Consider the following 14,510-nt stretch of genomic DNA (forward strand, 5'->3'; position numbering starts at 1 on the left):
GGAAAGGGAAACATTTTGATATCACATATACGACTCCTATATTCGTCTAAATCGATAGTACCAGATTATACGTTGGAAACTGTTGATATTATATGAATGTTTGCACTTAACAATCATTCTTTTTAATCTTTTTCATTGTTAACAAACTTGAATTTCTTTTTAAATAAATTTAAAATGCAGAGTGTCATAAATTCTGTAAAAGGCACTGCCCTTGGTGTTGCCGAGTACTTAACCCCTGTATTAAAGGTATGATTGTGCGTATATATGATATCTGAACAATGGATATCTTATTAAATAATAAGTCTATGTTAAAAAATGATACACAATTTTATGTAATAAATATTCATTGTTATTCAGTGTCTGATTATTTATTTAAATTGCGCTACTATGTGCTTTTAACTTTAATTTTAATAAATTTATTGTATAGCTTTCATAATTTTCAGCAATAATTTTTACAATGAAATCTTGAATAATCTTATTCATTCTGTTATTATAATTACAAAAGTTATGATTTAAAGATGTTTGTATAAGATTATTGTTTTAAAAATAAGTAAATTATTATACGAATATTACTTGTTTATAACATAATTAAACATTGCACTGTATTTAATGAATATTAAGATTTTGATGTAACAGGAAAAATGACAAATTAAAATAAATTGGATTTTTAAAAATAACTTTCTTTGTTATGTACAGGCCTTTGTTTTTATATTTTCAGCGAAACTTAACACATAGCTTTTGGTTTGCTTATATGTATTTCTAGTCAATTTATTATTTAGGTTCATTTACCTACTTCTTGCATAAGTTAGTTATATCTTCAATTTAGTTATTTATTTTTAGAGTTTTTGTAGAATCTCTTACATCAGGTTAATTAGAATTTTGCTTTTGCTGTATCATATTTAAAGCATTGTATTTCAGAAAATTCTCAATTAACTGTTTAAATTTGTCTATGAGTTCATTTTTAATTAAGATATTTTTTAAAATACATTGCATTTATATATCTTATTATGAAAGTAAAAAAAATAACGTACTATACATATTTCATATGTAATTTATGATATTAAAGGAAAGTAAATTTCGAGAAACTGGAGTATTAACACCAGAGGAGTTTGTAGCAGCAGGTGATCATTTGGTGCATCATTGTCCAACATGGCAGTGGGCTACTGGTGATGAAGATAGAGTAAAATCATATCTTCCTAAGAAAAAACAATTTTTATTGACTCGTAATGTTCCTTGCACTCGTAGATGCAAACAGGTATATTGCTTTTGATAAAATAATGCAATTGTTAAATTGTTTAATTCATTATTATATAGTTTAAATACTGACCTAGTGTCATAAATGCTTTCCACTAGATTAATAATCCTCTAAATGATTTAAATGCATACTATAAATTAATGTTTATATTTAAAGTAAATATAAATATTTTTAATAAGTACTATTTGAACAAATGTTCTTATTACTATTTTTACGAAAATGTTCAATCAAAAATTGAATGTATTAAATATGGAAATTTTAAAAAGTTCTTTTCTTTCTTAGAAACTTTGTGCATTTAAATTTTAAAAATAATAATTTATTATGTGAATTATTTTATTCAGTTGTATAGGATTTATACAAATTTAACTTATTTTTAAGTTTGTAGATTACAAAATTAAAATCTTTAATACAAACTTAAAATAAATGTTCAGAATAATATTTTAATCACTGATTATAAACTAATATAAAAAATTCTTTAATTGAATTTTAGATTGAATACAGTAAAGAGCAAGAATGCATTATAGAAACAGATGATCCAGAAGGTGGTTGGGTAGATACACATCATTATGACAGTAGTTTTGGTGGAGTTGAAGAAAGAGTAACAGAAATGACATTGGAAGAAACACAGCTTTCTCAGTCAATTGGTTCAGGAGAAAATAACAAGGATGATGATGATGATAAGGATGATGAAGATGATGAAGATGATGAAGATGCTGCAGATATGGAAGCTTTTGAAGTTAGTGGAATGTTGGATGAACAAGATAAGGTACATTTTATTTATTAATTATATCATAATTACTGTACTCCATAAAAAGTAGTAAAACTAGCATTATACAAATAGTGTATACAAAGTTCTTACAGACATTGCATTGAAGTATATTTTAAATTCAACAGTATATAGTGGATGAGGCATTTAAAACAATCTATATAACTTGACTACTTTTGATAATAGAAAAAAATGTATTAGATCAATCTTGCTTGATATTAAGAGTGCATAATCTTATGTTAATAGTTTTCTTTTTGTAAGTAGAAGTATACGAAAGATGCAAAGCCCAACTTCCTTTTTCAAAATAGAGTGATATATTTTTTATTTCCTTTTTAATAGACTTAAGATGCATATAATGATCTACAATGAAAGGTCATTTAAAATTGTTGAAAGTTAACTGAGATGGAAAATAATTCACTTCAAGGAACAAATTAAACATTTTTGTGTCATATCTAGTTGTTGAATATTATCCTTGTAAACCTTACATAAATCATAGAGTACGGTTTTTGTTTACAGTAAATATTGCCAAATTATAAGGGATGCAATGCATTTGTATGCTGAAAAATTTTCTGATCATGCTTGGTTTAGCAATATGGACAATGTATAGTATTATTAATATGAAATCACTTTGGTTAGAGTATGTATGACACATAAAATCAACATTTTTAGTATTTGTATTAGAAATGTGCATGCAAATAAGTAAATCACCTAAATGTTCAAATTCAATCAAATAAATTATTTTCCATTATAATTGACCTTTAATGACCATAGATCATTGTACGTATCTTAAAACAATTTATTAGAAAGTAAGTAAAAAATTATTTCACTTTAAAAAGTGAAGCTGACCTTTGCATCTTCTGTACACTTTCATCTATAAAAAAAACTATTGACCTCAAATTATGTCTCGCTCAAAATTAAGCAAGATTGATCTGCTTTAAATGCTTCTTTCAGTATTGTAACCTAATTAAATTTGAATTAAAAAGTTTGTAGCAGAAACTACGAAGAAACCTATTAAAGAAAAATGGGAGCCATTTTCTGAAGGAGAGATTATTCACACACGGACATATGACTTATATATCACATACGATAAATATTATCAAACACCCCGATTGTGGCTTTCAGGATATGATGAGGTTTGTTTTTTTATTTAGTAAATTCAACAGTAATAGTAGTACTTTACTTTACATTACTTTATGTACAGGGTGTTTGACAATACATGTTTGAAATTTTAATTTGTGTTTGTGTTCAAGTTATTAATTGTTAAAAGTACGCGTAAAAGATATCAAAAGTGATAGATTTGTATTAGTGTCGGTTCACCGTGAGGGTAGTGCTTGGTAGTATCGAAACCATGTAGAAGAACCTTACTTCGTAGTCGATATAATAATTTACATTTACTTACGTCCTTTATAAAATTTCGGAAAGAACTTATAGCGTGAAGTTATAAGTTATTACGTTTATTACGAGGTAACTGGGTTTAACTACAATAGTAATATAAGTCCATCACTTTTAACACGTTTTACGTATATTTTTAGTAATTAATAACTCAAATCACAACATTTTAAATGCAATTTCGTAATTCTTAATTTTCGTCTTATTTCGACATATAAAATCGCCTCTTAAAATATCTGACTTGTTATCGAATACCTTGTGTAATATATCTCATTTATAATGTATAAAAGCAATTATGTTTAAAATTTAAGATCTTAAAATTTCATGCAATTTTTTTTCACAAAAGAATCGTAAGCCTCTAACAGTAGAAGAAATGTATGAGGATGTTAGTCAGGATCATGCCAAGAAGACTGTCACAATGGAGATTCAACCTCATATACCTGGACCACCAATGGCTTCAGTTCATCCTTGCAGGTAATTGTAAGATATTAAACTGATTTTTAATATGTTGGCTACTAACTACCACTATTTAGTTGGAAAACCATCCACAACAGATCATGGTACATTTGTAGTCATTTTGTTTAATGTAGGCATGCTTTTAACTATATGCAAATAAAATGTATTAAATATAGACCAACTGAATATTGTATATAAAATATAAACATAAACATAAAATAGAAAATCATTGCTGTTGCATATATCTGTTGTTGGTTTTTCATAATAATCAACCCATTACAGATATGTGATATATGGTAGCAAACGTATTAAGTAAATAATGTTTATCACTATATAGAAAATTTTTCTTATTGGAATGAAATTGCAGACACGCTGAAGTAATGAAGAAAATTATCGAAACAGTAATGGAAGGCGGCCGTGAACTTGGTGTGCACATGTATTTGATAATATTCCTGAAATTTGTGCAATCTGTAATTCCTACAATCGAATACGATTATACCCAAAATTTTATGCTAAATGCATCTGGTTAAGAGCTTTAGGAATTTTCATTGTACCTTGACGATAATCGTGATTTTAGTTTATAAGTGTATCATAAGTAACAAGCTAAGAGGACTGTGAAGTATATAACGTAATAAACGCGGTTAAGTTCTGAAAATTGTAACATATTTATCCATGCACGATATTTGGATATAATATTAAATTTGACCGATTACATTTTTATATATCATTCCTTAAAATTTCTTGTAATATTTCATTTTGTTACAATGTTACCTTCATCTGAATACCAGTAAGTCAATATTTCTCAAATAAATAATACATCAAGTATCAAAATGTGTTTTTATTATTTCCAATGAATGATAAGATTGTGTGTATGTCCTACCTTAATTTAAACTTTTGCTGATTTGCAAAAAATTATTTTAATTTAAAGGAATACTTATTGGTAACCTTATTTTTAAATTCGAATTTTATTAAAATTGTTTGTTAACCGTTTAGCTTTATTTCTACTTATCAAAGAAAGATTAATTACAAAATAGATGCTTTAAAATTTTTGCACTAGAGTTCGTTGGTTTTACTAAGTTTTGAAATGGCGGTACTTGAATGTTCTGTGAATAAATGTCATTCATCATATCCTGTGTTTGTGAGTAAAAGTTTTATTCGAAGACACATTATTTGTCTATTTTATAATTAATTTAAAACATATTTAATATGTTGTTATATGCAACGTAAATGATAGATTGAACCATTTTTTATAACTCGATTTTTCGTAGGTTAAGAAAAATTCTCGGTAATAGAAACTAGTATTCTGAGTACATACTTTATACTTCGAGAATATTTTAGGAAAAATGTCTACTTTGTACGACCAGATAAAACTTCTTTATGAACAATCTTTATATTCCAATGTTATTTCACTCGTAAGTAAATATAAGTGATTCAAAATATTTTTTTGTTTAAAATGGAAAAAAAATTGTAGTGTATTGTAGAATTGAATCAATATTGTCAATTAGCATGTCCCATCATTAATTATATAATTCAGATAATAAGAAATGACAAGATTTCAATTCTAATATAATTATTCCTATGCTACAGGCTAATTTAATATTGTCACTTAGTGAGCATAATTCAGATTTATTGCCTATACATGGAAAGTTCCATATTTACGTTTATTATGCAGATGCTCACTTTTATTTGGGAAAATATAAACGAGCTGAAGCACTTTATAAGAAATCTTTGCAATTTCGCAAGTGTTTATTGAAATCTAAAGGTGCTACAAAACCTTTGGAAAATCAGAAGGATCTTCTAACAGATGTTGATATAAAATTTCAAATTCATTTGTGTTTATTAAAATTAAAAAATTCTCAAGAAGCACTTCAAGTGCTGCAAAGCATACCTGGTAAACAGAGAACTCCAAAGGTAAATCAACAGATTTAAACTTAATTTTTCAGTTAAAACTGTATATATTTTTTATTTTTAAGGTAAATATGGCTCTTGCAAAAATGTTCCAAGAACAAGGAATGGAACGTTCTGCAATTACAACTTATAAGGAAGTTTTAAGGGAATGTCCATTGGCCTTAGAAGCTGCAGAAGGTCTACTTTCTCTGGGAGTAAAAGGGATTGAAGTTAATTCATTAATTGTAGGTTGTGCATCCAGTCTTACAAATCTAGATTGGTTAAATACTTGGATTAAAGCTCATGCACATATACATAATAGAGAATATACTCATGCAGTATCAACATTAAGGTCTTTAGATAATGTTAATCTACTAAGAGATAATTTCAATTTATTGACGACAATGGGAGAATGTTATTATTATGCTGGAGATGACAAAAATGCTTTGTTATGTTTACGAAGAGCTAGAATTATAGAGCCGGATGTTATGAAAGGGTAATGAAACTTTAAAACCATATACATTTGTTTGTAATAAATCATTAAATTTAAAAAGATTATTAAATCAATTTATTAGTCAATTTATTTAGTTGGTCAAGTTTACTTAACTAAGAACATTTGTAAGAATATCTTTTTAAAATTATTGTTACAAAATAGGGTTGATATTTATGCAGCAGTATTATACAAAACTCATCATATTAAGGAACTTGAAAGACTGATACCCATAATAACAGCAAGTAATGAATGTACTGGAGAAATATATGTTGCCATGGCATACTCTCTCTATGCAGCTAGGAAACTTGGCAGAGCAAATACTTTGACAGCACAAGCTTTAAACTTGAATCCAAATGATATAGAGGCAACAATACTTCGAGGAAATATTCTTATTGAGCAGAAAAAGTACCAAGATGCATTATTTTTCTTTAGACATGCAGTACAACTAAAACCATATCGTTATGAACCTCATAAGGGTTTGGTTGATTGTCTTGTAGGAATGCACAGATTACGAGAAGCTCTTAATATTGCAAGTGGATCTTGCAAACAACTTGGACATACTGCAAGAGTTCTCACGGTAATTAAATAAATTAAGTATATTATACAAGGCAATTGTTAATAGATTAAATAAATTAGGTTTAGTATGCAAAGCAATTATTAATAGTGTTATTTTTTTACACAATTATAAAAATAGATTAGAATAAAAGTTACTCTATGTGAACAAGTAACCAATTCTTTCACAGCTTTATGCTTCTGTACTTATGAAGGATCCAGTTTCTGTTGGCAAAGCAAAAAATCTCTTGGAAAAGGCATTACTGCAAGATGAAGTTTATCTACCTGCAGTTTATTTATTGGCTGAAATATATGAACAAGAAATGAATTTGGAAGCTGCAATCACATTACTTGAAAGGCAGGTGGAAATTCAATCAACATGCAAATTGCATCAAATGCTTGGAGATCTTTGGGCAAGAGTTCATAATGAGGAGAAGGCTTTGGATCACTATGCTATTGCTTTAAAGTAAGTTTTTTAAATCTATTTATAGACTATCTATTAATCTATAAATATTATGTATTAATAAGTTAATTTATTAGCTGTAAATATAAATATAAAAAAATATATTTAAATCTATTAAACTTAATTTATATGGAATAGTATTTAACATGCATTTATGTTTAAAAATATTGTATGTAATAACTTTTCAAATTAGTCTAGATCCCAGCAATAGAAGGGCATTGGAAGGTATGCACAGACTAGATAACTCTTCAAATAAGTTAGATTCAGCTTATTACATGACTGTGGGCGAGGAACAAACAGATACAACTTATGATGTCGGCGATGGCTTACCAGATACTGATAATGATGAAGTGCACGATGAAAGTGAAACCGAAGCTGTATGGTCTGATATGGATCTTGAGGCAAATAGTCAATAATGTGAAAAATTATGTTAGAAAACTAAAAGTTTGAACACATTTAAATTAGAGATGTAATTAGATTTTATTGCGTGTAAATATATTTTTGTTGTTGTTACTTACTTGCAAATAGAAACAATAGACTTTTTAAATTATCTCCATGAAGAATTTCGATAGTATTGTGTAATATTTCGTTTAAATAAGACATTCTGTAACAAAAATATTATGTTCCTAATTTCTTTATTAAATTATTGTAAAAATAATTTGTCGTTCAGTTCTAAAAATAACAATGATGTTTTATAAAAATTCAATACACAATGAAAACATGAATCTTAAACTGAATTTAAGGTATAAAATGCATAGTATACGTTTTTCATGAAATCCTTTGAAATTTGTACGCGCTATTGAGGTACATATATAATGTCGTTCGTGCAAAGAAAGCTAAATAAGATTAAGTTAAAAATACCGTTTATCCTTTTGTTTTATACCTACCGTATTATTTACAAATTTTGATATTACTGAAGGTTTTTCTTTTAATACAGTCAAACATCAGTTATTATATCTAAAACAATTTCAGATGAATATAGATAGTAATTATTACTTATAAGCAGAGTTGCATTTGCTTTATAAAAAATAATATTGTTTCTTTCCCTCTGCACCTCAAAAAATAAAATATAAAATAATGTTTATGATTTATAGAATTTCAAGTGCTCCTAATTAATTGCCTAGGTTTGTCTGTGGATAGATTTGGCACTGCTTATAATTACAAATTGTTATATAATAATTAGCCAACTAATTTTAGTGGATTTACAAAATTCAAAATAATGAGGAATTAATTACCATTCTTTTTTTAAATAATTATGTATAATTAAGACATTAGTGTATAGCTTTTAAAAAAAAGCAAAAAGAAAATAGATATTTAATTCAATCTTTTATTCGTCCAAAAAGTACAGTTTCATTTTCTACGATATCATTCGTTTTCAGAAATATTGTGTACACAGAATAAAAGTACATACTACAGATAGTTTATTTACACACTATACAGGATTGGAGATTCATGGAATCAATAATACTATTAATGCGCGAATTTATCAATCGACGTACATCGTACATAAACTTATTTACCTATTTTGAGAAAACAGGAATCGCGCAGAGGACAAATTGGCAGGGTTGTTTAATGAAGAAAAGAGTCGTACTTATCATGACTTATTCTTAATTTTTGTATTCTTTAAAATGAATAATGTCATGTATACGTACCCTCCCTACAGAAAAAAGAACGTTTGGATTCGATGTATTAGAAAACGCAGAATTCAGTCTTAAAGGTAGGAAGCACGCATATTTCCTAAATAGCTCGCTTTGGTCTTCGAACTGCGTTCACGTTATGTATGTATATATTTGTACATGTATTTCATCGCATCACCCTTATTTGATAATGTAATATTTGTAAGCATCTCAACGAGACTACGATCATTTACGATGCATTGATACATTTGAAGAATTTTCAGGACGCGAAAATTAATAAATAGGAATGACCAGAAAATAATTGGGCATTAAGTTTGAAAAATGCCCCTTGGGCAGAATCAATACATACAATTGATCGCTATAATGATCATTCTTTACTATTCGCAAGAAAACGGTCGTCGTCACAATGATACGAATTATTCTTTAAAAGTTTATCTATATGCATCCCTTTATCCGTGATTTTCTCGTGTGGTTTGCTCATTCCGGATTTCTTCAAAAGTTTTGACTCGCGCTCCTGATCTTTCCGCGAAAGAAGTGATTGAAGAAGAAAATGAGGTTGAAGTGGAAGGAGAAGAAGAAAAAGATAAAGAAGATGAAGAAGAGGACGAGGAAGAAGAAGATGGATCATCACTAACGATCGAAGTGACACCTGGTCCAGGAGAAGGACTATCCACAGGTCGAAAGGAAAAACCAGGAGAATCGAGACTAGAACACGATTCCGGAGTCCCGACCGAACTAATAGTTGGATGGAGACTAGATATTGCCACATCCAATCTGAATAAAAAAAATATCATGGATATTGGCGATTGCAAAACTTTTTTGTTGTAAGTAGTAAAGTTACCTAGACGTGGCCGAAGTTAGTAGACCAGAGGTACGTTTAGTGGGTGGCTGTAGTTGATGATCCATTCCAGAGTCATCCAGTTCAAATTTTCTCTTAACTGAAGCTAAGCAACTTGGTCGTATTGCAATAGGACTTAAACTCCGTCTAAATACCAAATTAAATTTGGAAAAAGAATTAATTTTACTCATAGGGATTGTGTGTACTTATTTTATAGACAAACAAATGTACCTCGTGGCAAAAGCTTTCCTGGTAGGGCTAGGTGATAAATTATTTTTCCAAGCAACTGCATGAACACCAGGTGAATAACATTGTCTTTGACCAAAACTAGATCTTGTTGGTGATGGAGACGAATACGTAGTTTGACCACTTACAGATAAGTTGATACTGAGTGGATCAAGAACTCGTTTTGCAATTGGCCGTGATTCTATTTTAAATTGTAGTGAAGCTGGTTCTGAATCTTTAAAGGACAGTCCTTCTGCTTCAATTGTGAGATCCTCCCAAGATTGAGAGATTTGCATGGCACTATGTATTTCTTTCTCATGTGCTGCTTCGCGACCAGCAACATCAATGCACTCTTCTTGCCTTAACTGACTTACACGTGGAGTTAGCCTAGGAACAGTTCCAGAACTCTACAAAAATAAAAACCTTGTACTTTCATATACAGTAACAGAATACATAATACAGTTATATTCTTTACTTCTTAGTATTTTATCTTATTCTTATTCTTTCTGCTTTATAGCTTATACATTATTTTAATAATATATATTATATATATTTATTACACTTGTGTTCAATTTTGTCATCAATTATTTTATAGTAATTTTGAAATGACAAAATATAGATACTATATGTGTACAAAAAAAAGTATATTCTTACACTAGTGCTGAAGCGTCGTATGCGAGGTGAATTTGAAAATATATTAAAATTCGATGGAACATCCCTAAAAACAATTAAAATCAATATTTTTCTGAAAACTAATGAAATATTTTGGTTAATCGAACATAGCTAACTTTTACATATAGATTACATTGAATTATTAATCAACTCTTTTATTCACTGAAGAATCAATGTAATCATTTCTAATGATTTATACAAGTATTATGGTTGAAAGATTGATAATTCATACCTTGGAGCAGTGGCGGAAGGTGATGTCACAGACATTGTTGCAGTAATCTTGTTGATCATGGGTGCGCTACTAGATCGTTTCAAACTGACTATTGTGCAGTCAACATTCATGATCATCCAAACCAGCTATCTGTCGGTGCATCTGTTTGGAGACACTACTCAAGGAATCGAAGTACATTGGAGCATGCACAACAATGCAGTTCACTAAGCAGACCAATAACTAATTCTTGGCACAAGATAAACGTATATTATGTCTTTTTCTGCTGTTAGAAGATTCAGTAATAGCACATCCTGTCTTTTGGCACGAGAACTGAGAAAATGCCGCATTTGAGCTTTCATTTAAACTCTGCCGCTCTGATTTTCGTTTCACAATTTGACACGCTGTTAGCGCGAAATCTTCGTACTCAATTTTCAGCTTTGTGAAGTAAAATAACAGACTAAAAAAATTACCGAAGAGTAAATACTGTCAAATTGAAAGTATACATAGTAGAACGAAACAGCAAGGTACAAAAACTAATTCGAGTGTTCTTGATTTCTAGTTCCTACTTAAACCACCGTACATAAACCGGGTTAGAAATCGCAACTTGGTTTAATTTTGTAACACTTAATTTTCCAACGATATCACTGATTATAAGCGAGTTGTAATTTCTTCGAATGACTGTCGAATCCCTATCGCTTCTTATCGCAAAGCACGCGTATGTCGGACCTGGATCCGATTCCTTTGCTTCCTTAGGAAAAATCTTTCGTGATTAAGAAGTACACTGAATTTGTTGGTAGCCTTGTGCCTTCGTTAAGTCCATGGACCTAAGAATACATGAACAGATCGTAAAACTTAGCTACTGTATAAATTATCGAAAAGGGGAAAGCAGGGAGGAGAATTGTAATATCTTCAATGATCCTTTTCTACAATCATTGTTTCTCTCTCTTTCTTTCAAAAGGCGCAACATTTGAGTATTTTCAATAATATTGTGAACATCCAAATGATTAAAAATATTATAATTACGAATGAAACAATCTGAATGTAGCGACATATTTCTTTTAAATTGAATAATAATTTGATTAAAAAGTAATATAAAAACTATAATTTTCTTCTTGTATAAATTTGTATGGTCCATGGTGCGAATTAAGAGTGATTTTTGATGGACGCATTTTCAATCACAGTATTTACAACTAATATTCAAATTAAAATTTTTTTTTCAGTATTTACAACAGAGCATAACTAAAAAATAAAAAATACATTTGTTTACGTATCTCAATTTTCTAATATTTTTTTATACTTCATGAATATATTATATATTCAGTATCATTCAGAGTTTACTTTTCCTTCTTTTTTTTCAATTTTAATATAATAAACTTGTGTATGCGTGCGTGTATGTATGTATAATGTAAATAAATACATTTATTAAAAATGAACATGAACTCTAAAAGGCACATTTAAATACAATTTCGTTCAATGTATATTTTTAGTCCATACTGCGTAAATTTAAAAATATTTATCCAAATTTAATTTAAATCTTACGTTAATCAATATTAATTTTGTTCCCTTTATTTATTTAAAGCAAAAATATATAGTTATTGCATTTTTCAAATTTATTATAAGATTTCTGTGGATGTATTGTATTCAAATTCGATTTAATGAACTATATACTGTAATTATTATACAAATTTAAAAGTATTTTCAGTTATATTCTTGTTAGATGAAATATGACAAATTTTTATAACAAATAAATTTTACCTACTGTAAAATGAATTTTGAAATAATATTCTTGTTGTTTAAAAAGTTTTAATATTTCATTACTAGAATTACTGTTTCATGTATCTTTTTATTTTAAAAAACATTTCTTACTTATAAAATAACATCTTAATCTTAACAAGCAATAACATTTGTTTAATTTATATTTTAAAAATAATTGTAATTTTATACATTTTGAAGTGAAAAATTCGAATGTATTAACTAAATTATGTCTTAAGATGTGAAAAGGAATCATTTGTGCTTTATTTGTACTCTATTGTACTTTTATTAATTTTAAATAGCATTGTTTATTTCCTTTCCCAATTTCTACATTAGGATGGAAAATTAAAAATGTCCTTAAGCAATGTGAAAAGATTTTATTGCAGTTTCGCTCATGTAAACTCTATTTTGTATGTACCATCTCAACTAAAATCAGATACCCATAGCAAGATTCTTAATAAAACACATATGCGAGACATGTAAATGACAGTATGTTTTTAACATTCATAGAGTTGCAGAAACGCATGCTTCATAATCATAGTACTTAACATTTGGTACAAATAAAAATGCCATTGAATTTTTTCATTAAAATTAATCTATCCTATATCTACATCTGCATATTGCATATTTAAATGAGTATCTATTATTTGGAAAAGTTCAAGTGGTTGTGGTATTCTACCAGTTTCAAGTTTGGACCATACAGGAACATCTAAAATTGTTAAAATTTTAAACATAAATATCAGATTTGATATATTTATCGCAGTTATGAATGGAAATATTGTTTACCATTAAAAAGTATTTCGAATGCTCCTGATGATATTAGTTGTCCTTCTATTGCATTACAAATAAAAAATATCATCATACAAGAATAAAATCGATTGTCTATGCACCATTGCCAAAAGGATGGTAGTGGCTGTGCTAGATCAAATCCACTTACTATTAGAACTATTAGTGAAATTTTAGCAAGGCCCTAAATAAAAGAAATAGATATTATATTAGCATCTGCTGAATATTACACTTAGGAAGTAACAAAAGAATATACTAATTACTAGTATTTTAGCGATGAGCATATTATATCCAGGAGGATTGTAGTTTTCTCCGTCAATTTGTAATTCTGGAAATCTTTTTTGAAGAACACCAACATATTCCTCAAAGATTTTTCTGTATCCACAGGAATAACTGAAAAAGAACAAGATAAAACATTTAATGTGCAAATAATAAATATAACTAATACGATTTCACAAACAAAGAAATAAAATTGAATTGCGCCAAATGGACGAAGTAAAAGCGATTATTTTCGTGGCCAAATTTTTGAAACTCACCAATAAAAGAATTTTAACGTCGGTCCTGTTTTTGTGCCGAATTTGGTTAATGGAACTTGATTGTCATCAGCTTTGGTGCTCAATGCGCATAAAACGACGTAAAAACACAGAGTTAATTTCATAAGACGCATCATTCTTTAAGTCATTGAAATTGCATCAAATATATGAATTTTAACTAAAATAGATAATTTGATTTACGTCTTATAAGAAACGCCAACCTGCACTTTTCTGCACCTACCTACACCGATCCATTCGCTACCATTCGCTACTGCTGCTAAGCATAGTACCGAATTGAACCGACTTGAGCCGAATCGGACGAAACAAAGCTAACCATACTGATAATTATCGGAGTTACCAAACTCAGTTAATAAAACGAATTTGGTTCAATTACTGTTGCACTGGTCACATATGCCTAGTTTATAATCATATAATAATTAAAAACTTTAATAATTTCTTTTTTAAATTCTATTTGGGTAGATAGATTTATATAGATAGATAGAATGATTTATACAAATATTGTAATGTGTCAACATGTAACATCTGTAGAAAAAAGTAAAAACAAAGTAACTTTCGATGCTTTTAGTATATTTAT

The 14,510-nt window shown here is 28.5% G+C and overlaps 4 protein-coding genes across 5 annotated transcripts; 2 read left to right on the plus strand and 2 right to left on the minus strand.

Annotated features, from left to right (window-relative positions):
- The first annotated feature begins 6 nt into the window (after positions 1-6).
- On the plus strand, positions 7-4,697 carry Atg3 (Autophagy-related protein 3). The gene is made up of 6 exons (XM_076322681.1): positions 7-246; positions 1,067-1,255; positions 1,746-2,021; positions 3,005-3,154; positions 3,757-3,884; positions 4,234-4,697. The coding sequence occupies exons 1-6, from the start codon at positions 175-177 to the stop codon at positions 4,394-4,396; spliced, it is 978 nt and encodes a 325-aa protein (XP_076178796.1). The 5' UTR covers positions 7-174; the 3' UTR covers positions 4,397-4,697.
- A 236-nt stretch (positions 4,698-4,933) lies between these two features.
- Positions 4,934-7,949, plus strand: Apc7 (anaphase-promoting complex subunit 7). 2 transcript variants are annotated; one of them, XM_076321592.1, is made up of 7 exons: positions 4,934-5,004; positions 5,135-5,278; positions 5,454-5,777; positions 5,840-6,249; positions 6,409-6,823; positions 7,014-7,264; positions 7,455-7,949. In XM_076321592.1, exons 2-7 carry the CDS (start codon positions 5,210-5,212, stop codon positions 7,675-7,677), a joined length of 1,692 nt encoding a protein of 563 aa, XP_076177707.1. In that variant the 5' UTR covers positions 4,934-5,004; positions 5,135-5,209; the 3' UTR covers positions 7,678-7,949. The 2 variants fall into 2 exon arrangements, with proteins under 2 accessions (XP_076177707.1, XP_076177706.1); XM_076321591.1 differs by having other exon boundaries at positions 6,990-7,264; positions 7,455-7,943.
- A 625-nt stretch (positions 7,950-8,574) lies between these two features.
- LOC143152480 (P2R1A-PPP2R2A-interacting phosphatase regulator 1) lies at positions 8,575-11,744 on the minus strand. The gene is made up of 5 exons (XM_076322680.1): positions 10,866-11,744; positions 10,616-10,679; positions 9,968-10,368; positions 9,740-9,883; positions 8,575-9,672 (listed from the first exon to the last, which is right to left on the minus strand). Exons 1-5 carry the CDS (start codon positions 10,979-10,981, stop codon positions 9,348-9,350), a joined length of 1,050 nt encoding a protein of 349 aa, XP_076178795.1. The 5' UTR covers positions 10,982-11,744; the 3' UTR covers positions 8,575-9,347.
- Positions 11,745-12,958: 1,214 nt separating this feature from the next.
- Positions 12,959-14,053, minus strand: Selt (selenoprotein T). Its single transcript, XM_076322685.1, has 4 exons — positions 13,919-14,053; positions 13,646-13,775; positions 13,383-13,566; positions 12,959-13,305 (listed from the first exon to the last, which is right to left on the minus strand). Exons 1-4 carry the CDS (start codon positions 14,050-14,052, stop codon positions 13,193-13,195), a joined length of 561 nt encoding a protein of 186 aa, XP_076178800.1. The 5' UTR covers position 14,053; the 3' UTR covers positions 12,959-13,192.
- Between the last annotated feature and the right edge of the window lie 457 nt (positions 14,054-14,510).

This window comes from Ptiloglossa arizonensis, chromosome 10 (genome assembly GCF_051014685.1).
Source record: "Ptiloglossa arizonensis isolate GNS036 chromosome 10, iyPtiAriz1_principal, whole genome shotgun sequence".
NCBI classification, from domain to species: Eukaryota; Metazoa; Arthropoda; class Insecta; order Hymenoptera; family Colletidae; genus Ptiloglossa; species Ptiloglossa arizonensis.

Excerpts from the sequence above, each read along its gene's own strand:
- Atg3 (XM_076322681.1), top strand. The coding sequence starts at position 175 with ATGCAGAGTGTCATAAATTCTGTAAAAGGCACTGCCCTTGGTGTTGCC. Across the intron at positions 2,022-3,004 it reads TGTTGGATGAACAAGATAAG|TTTGTAGCAGAAACTACGAA; the intron begins GTACATTTTATT and ends TGAATTAAAAAG. Across the intron at positions 3,885-4,233 it reads GCTTCAGTTCATCCTTGCAG|ACACGCTGAAGTAATGAAGA; the intron begins GTAATTGTAAGA and ends ATGAAATTGCAG.
- Apc7 (XM_076321591.1), top strand. The coding sequence starts at position 5,210 with ATGTCTACTTTGTACGACCAGATAAAACTTCTTTATGAACAATCTTTA. Across the intron at positions 5,778-5,839 it reads GTAAACAGAGAACTCCAAAG|GTAAATATGGCTCTTGCAAA; the intron begins GTAAATCAACAG and ends TTTATTTTTAAG. Across the intron at positions 6,250-6,408 it reads GAGCCGGATGTTATGAAAGG|GGTTGATATTTATGCAGCAG; the intron begins GTAATGAAACTT and ends GTTACAAAATAG.
- LOC143152480 (XM_076322680.1), bottom strand. The coding sequence starts at position 10,981 with ATGATCATGAATGTTGACTGCACAATAGTCAGTTTGAAACGATCTAGT. Across the intron at positions 10,369-10,615 it reads TACGACGCTTCAGCACTAGT|AGTTCTGGAACTGTTCCTAG; the intron begins GTAAGAATATAC and ends TTATTTTTGTAG. Across the intron at positions 9,884-9,967 it reads AGGAAAGCTTTTGCCACGAG|ACGGAGTTTAAGTCCTATTG; the intron begins GTACATTTGTTT and ends TTTGGTATTTAG.
- Selt (XM_076322685.1), bottom strand. The coding sequence starts at position 14,052 with ATGATGCGTCTTATGAAATTAACTCTGTGTTTTTACGTCGTTTTATGC. Across the intron at positions 13,776-13,918 it reads ACGTTAAAATTCTTTTATTG|TTATTCCTGTGGATACAGAA; the intron begins GTGAGTTTCAAA and ends GTTCTTTTTCAG. Across the intron at positions 13,306-13,382 it reads ATTCGAAATACTTTTTAATG|ATGTTCCTGTATGGTCCAAA; the intron begins GTAAACAATATT and ends TAACAATTTTAG.